The sequence below is a fragment of the Quercus lobata genome, chromosome 12 (genome assembly GCF_001633185.2).
Source record: "Quercus lobata isolate SW786 chromosome 12, ValleyOak3.0 Primary Assembly, whole genome shotgun sequence".
In the NCBI taxonomy this organism is placed as follows: Eukaryota; Viridiplantae; Streptophyta; class Magnoliopsida; order Fagales; family Fagaceae; genus Quercus; species Quercus lobata.
In genome coordinates, this window is record NC_044915.1 from 5,756,111 (window position 1) to 5,761,231 (window position 5,121).

Below are 5,121 nucleotides of genomic sequence, written 5' to 3' on the forward strand. Positions count from 1 at the left end.
TGTGAGGGGGGGGGCAAGGGTTGGGGTTCAAGTCTCCAGGAGAGAGTTTCACACACATATACGCTTAGATTAGGTTAGAGTAAAAATTCTATCTTGTATTAAAAAAAAAAAAAATTCTAATATCCATATATAAATCCAACTAAATTGGAAATTTATTGAGATGTTATTAGATGTGGTAGGATGTATTAGATTTTAAGTAAAATGTTGATGTGGCAATCACTTATTAAATGGTGTAAAACATGAGTTTTACACCCCATCCTTATAGAATTTAATCTTTTAAGTAGAATAAGTTGATATTTTATTGTGAATGTATAACTAAGTAATTAAATATGGTATCTCTCAAAAAAAAAAAAAAAGTAATTAAATAGTATGACTAACTGACGATATTAACATTCTCCAAAAAAAAAAAAAAAAAAAAAAAAAAAAAAACTGACGATATTAAAGCCAAATAAAAATTGAAACTTTACATAAAGAAAAATATCATAGCCGAATTATAGAAAGATGTCGAATTAATAAAAAAAAAAAAGTTAAATAAAAGAATTTGTAGGAAATGTCAAATATATTAATTATAATATTTTAAAGAAGACCAAAATATTTCAATAGAATTTGGTGACTGTTAGAGTGCATCACCTCCAAAACAAAATTTTGATAAGTGAGTTCTAATTGATTTCACCTACAACAATTTAATACTTTTTACAATTTTTAGAATTAAGATCCTAACATGAAAAGAACCAAAGTCTTCCAAAGCAGACAACACATAAAAAAGTTGAAAAAATAAAGTTATATAGCATCATTACACATTTTAATCTCAAAATATCAGAATTGTTTTAATTTTGACCCCTTATATATCAAAAATTTTATTTTAACATTTAGCGTTTGATTCATTTTCATATTAGTTTTATAGTCCATTTTCGTTAATAATCTGATTGTTTATAATATATTTTTCCACTTACAACAATGGATATTTTCTACACTATGCAATATTTAGAGCTAATATTTCTCAAAAAAGTTAAACATGAACAAAATTTAATGGTTAGATTATTAATGGTACAGATTGGATATGGTAAACAAAAGGATTACATTCAAAATAATCTCATTTTGATGGACTTTTGTAATATATATAATTTAATAGAAAAAAATTTCACATCGAAACAAACTAAACCTAAATAAATGAAACCTTAATCTTAATCATGACTTGATATTCTTATGCGTTTGACATACTTATTTATTATTTATGTTTTTGATAGGTAAATTGTGAGAGAAGAGGAAGGTGGAGTCCAAACTACAAAAAGTAAACATGACACACCGCAAATAATGCAACTACTATTATGCTATTATTTAATCTCTTACTTCTGAATACAAATCTTGTCCTATTTTTTGTGCTCTACCAATTATAATTTATAATGTATTTATTTGACTTTTTTATTATAAAATAACCAAATTTAAAAATGAAAAAAAAAAAATCAATCTTATCCTTTAAAAAAAAAAAAAAATGAATCATATGACATACTATGATTACTAAAGTATAGTACAGAAAATAAGAAGGAGAAATTTTATTCCTCTACTACTAACTTATTTTTTAGGGAAGGTAAAATATATATATATATATATATTTTTTTTTTTTGACCAAAAAAAAAAAATGACGAAAGACACACTAATTATAAGATTGTATGAAATAATAATAGAAGTTACGCATCATAGTGGAGCCAGTCAAGCAAAGTTGGGAGCGGCTAAAGGAAGATGAAGAGGGCCGTCCAGGGTGGGAGAAGAAGACAAGCCGGTGTGGGACCCATCCGCCGCAGCACCATCTCCCACTTGCCCCCATTCCATCCTCGTTTTTGTAATTTAGAAAACACTTTTGTCCCCTCCTCACGTTTCTAATTTAACCCAACCTGGTCAACTTCTTCCTTCTAACCATGGTTGGTTTCCTACCCACAAATTGTCCAAACCTCCATGACCTTTAAAAGCCCTTTCTTTCTTTAACCCCACCCACACACTGCCCCATCTAGGGTTCATTTGCTCAAATGTTTTTGTCATTAGATCACACTATACCCCACGCGCCATTCTCATTTTTTTTTTTCCTTAATATATATGATCTGCATTTTTCACACATCTATAGCTTATTATTATATTAAATACATCTATTATTTTTTTAATATAAAGAAGTGATTTCTCAATTTTTAACTAGATTAACTCATTTCATATCAGTAAAACACCCCAAAATTCATGAATTAATAATGTGATAAATGAAATCCGTTAACCACCAAGTGTGGCTTGTCCACCACTGGGTAAGACTCTAGGTTCGATTGGGTTTGTTTCCTAGTTCGAATCCCAGCAGCCGAAACACCTTGTGACCATCGACAGGCTCCCACCGCAAGTAGGGATTAGTCGAGGTGCATGTAAGCTGGCCTGGATGCCACGTGTAAAACTAAAAAAGAAAAAAAGAAAAAAAAAGAAGAAGATAAATGAAATTCGTTAAACCTTTCCCGCTCGAGTGTTCTCAAAAGACTTAACACATCTATAATCATATACAACGTTGAAGATAAATATTTCAAGTTCATGAATATGTTACCATAGAAATAGTGTCTTTTAGTCATATATATATATATATATATATTTTTTTTTTTCGTATAAGAGCAAAACAAGTTTCCAATCCCATCCCATGTTATTTTAAGGCTTTTAATGTAAAGATCATCACTTTAAAATAATGTTGCTATTCTTTAATAATACATTGTCGAAAAGTTATTAAGAGAGTCAAACTTTACATTGGTAACTATTTTTTCCCCTATATTTTGTTTTTAAAATAACAACCTCTAATTAAGGTTGAAAATTTTAGTGAAACATTAAGATAATTAACCATGATTCACACTTTTAGTACCTTTAAAAAAAAAAAAAAACTCCAAATTGATGGGAGGAAACAAAGTATAACAGAGAAATAGAATTGGAGATAATCTAATAAATGATATTAATAAATAAATAAAAATCAATTCATCACTTCCCGACTTATATATTTCACAGTTCCATTCTCAATAACACCACTCGACAGTCCCATATATGTTCTCATCATATATATAAAGCGTTCACTCCACGGTCTGAAACTGCGACTGAGACATGAATCTCATACCTTTCTCTCACAATACAAGAAAGCAATAAAAAAAAATTCAACAAATTAGTATAATATGCATATATATATTTTAAACTTTTGTTGGTGTGAGAGAATAGAAATGACTGCGTTTTGAGTCTTTGTCCTCTTCACCCATTCCCTTCTCCTCTTTCTTCTTCCTCTCCTTCCCTTTCTCTGCACTCGATCTTGCTGTTCTTGTCGTTGGTTTTTTATTTTTATTTTCTTAAAAAAAAAGGGAAAGAAAATCACTTTTCAAATCTAAGCTTCGAGTTCCGGAGCTCCCTATCTTTCTCTTTCTTTATCTTTCTTTTTTATTTTTATTTTTCTCTATCCTCTCTTTTTTCTTAATATTTTCCCACTTCCCTTAAAATAAACAAAAGCTTAGAAATTTAATTTAATTTTTTTTTAATTCGGGGTTTTATTTTTAATATTTTCCTTGTTTTCTGTTGTGGCTTTTATTTTTGCCCTTTGATGTGTCTATGGCTGGTTTGGATTTAGGCCCTGCTTCTCGCTACGTTCACCACCAGCTTCACAGGTCGGAATTCAACCTTCAATTACAACAACAACATCATCATCAACAACAACAACAGCAACAGCAACAAGATTCTGAAGACGATGGAGGACAGTACTCTGGGGATCCTCACCAAGACGATGGTCCACACCAAGGTCTCGAGCTTGTCACCAACAGCTCAGGCGGAGCAGGAGACATCGCGGGTCGGCGTCCACGTGGCAGACCACCTGGTTCCAAGAACAAGCCCAAACCGCCAGTCATAATCACCAGAGAGAGTGCGAATACTCTCAGAGCCCATATTCTGGAAGTGGGAAATGGATGCGATGTTTTCGACTGTGTCGCCACCTACGCACGGCGTCGACAGCGTGGGATCTGTATTCTCAGTGGCAGTGGCACTGTCACAAATGTAAGTCTCAGGCAACCAGCGGCGGCGGGAGCTATTGTAACGCTTCACGGAAGGTTTGAAATATTATCACTCTCGGGATCTTTCTTGCCGCCGCCTGCTCCACCCGGCGCCACCAGCTTGACTATATTTCTGGCTGGCGGACAAGGCCAAGTGGTGGGAGGGAGTGTGGTTGGGGAGCTAACTGCAGCCGGCCCGGTTATCGTGATTGCGGCTTCTTTCACAAACGTGGCTTACGAGAGATTGCCCTTGGATGAAGAGGAGCAGCTGCAGATACAGACGCCTACTGCGCAGCAGGGTTCGGGTGGCGGTGGCGGAAGTGGTGGTGGTGGTGGTGTGGGTGGGAGTAACCCTTTTTCGGACCCGTCAGCCGGGTTTCCTTTCTTGAATTTGCCGCTTAATATGCCGCCTAATGTCCAGTTACCAGTCGATGGATGGGCCGGGAACTCAGGCGGCGCAGCGCGCGGCGGTCCCTTTTGAAAGGTGATTTGATTGTAATGTGAGATGGAAGAGGCTTGCTTTCTGACGATGTTATAAAAAAAGGTCAGGACATTATTCACGGACCGTCATGTTTCTTCTCTTTTCTAATTCTTCTTCCTCTTCTTCTTTTGTTGATGTTGTAGTAACTCTTTTCTTCATCTTCTACTACTACTGCTTTCTTTTTGGTTCTTGAAAAAAAAAAGAAAAAAAAAAAGGTACTATTTTGTAATGGTGACTCTATTAGTTCTTTATATGAAATGGTTTGAGGATTCAGCTAATTTCTAAAACAACGTTTTCTTTGGTTTCTATGTGTATCACTGTATATGTTTGAAAACTGGCTGTACACAGTTTGACTAACAGATTGAGTAGGTTTCCCTTTTGTGATGTGGACTAGGTTTTCTATTTTTAGATTACCTTATAGATTTTCCATTCCTAAGGATGATGGTTTTGTGTGGTTAAATCATAAGTGTTTTCGTTAGGTAGGTACATCATCTTTGTGAGATTTAGGAACATGGGTTTCTGTTTTTTTTTTTTTTTTTTTTTTTTTTTTGTTTTCACAAAATAATAAATACAACAGTGAAAAAATTAATTAAGAGCAAGGGT

The 5,121-nt window shown here is 33.8% G+C and overlaps 1 protein-coding gene across 1 annotated transcript; it reads left to right on the forward strand.

Moving 5' to 3' along the window:
- Window positions 1-3,534: 3,534 nt before the first annotated feature.
- On the forward strand, window positions 3,535-4,711 carry LOC115972311 (AT-hook motif nuclear-localized protein 23). Its single transcript, XM_031092553.1, has one exon. It carries the CDS (start codon window positions 3,604-3,606, stop codon window positions 4,516-4,518), a length of 915 nt encoding a protein of 304 aa, XP_030948413.1. The 5' UTR covers window positions 3,535-3,603; the 3' UTR covers window positions 4,519-4,711.
- The last annotated feature ends 410 nt before the right edge of the window (window positions 4,712-5,121 follow it).

Excerpts from the sequence above, each read along its gene's own strand:
- LOC115972311 (XM_031092553.1), top strand. The coding sequence starts at position 3,604 with ATGGCTGGTTTGGATTTAGGCCCTGCTTCTCGCTACGTTCACCACCAG.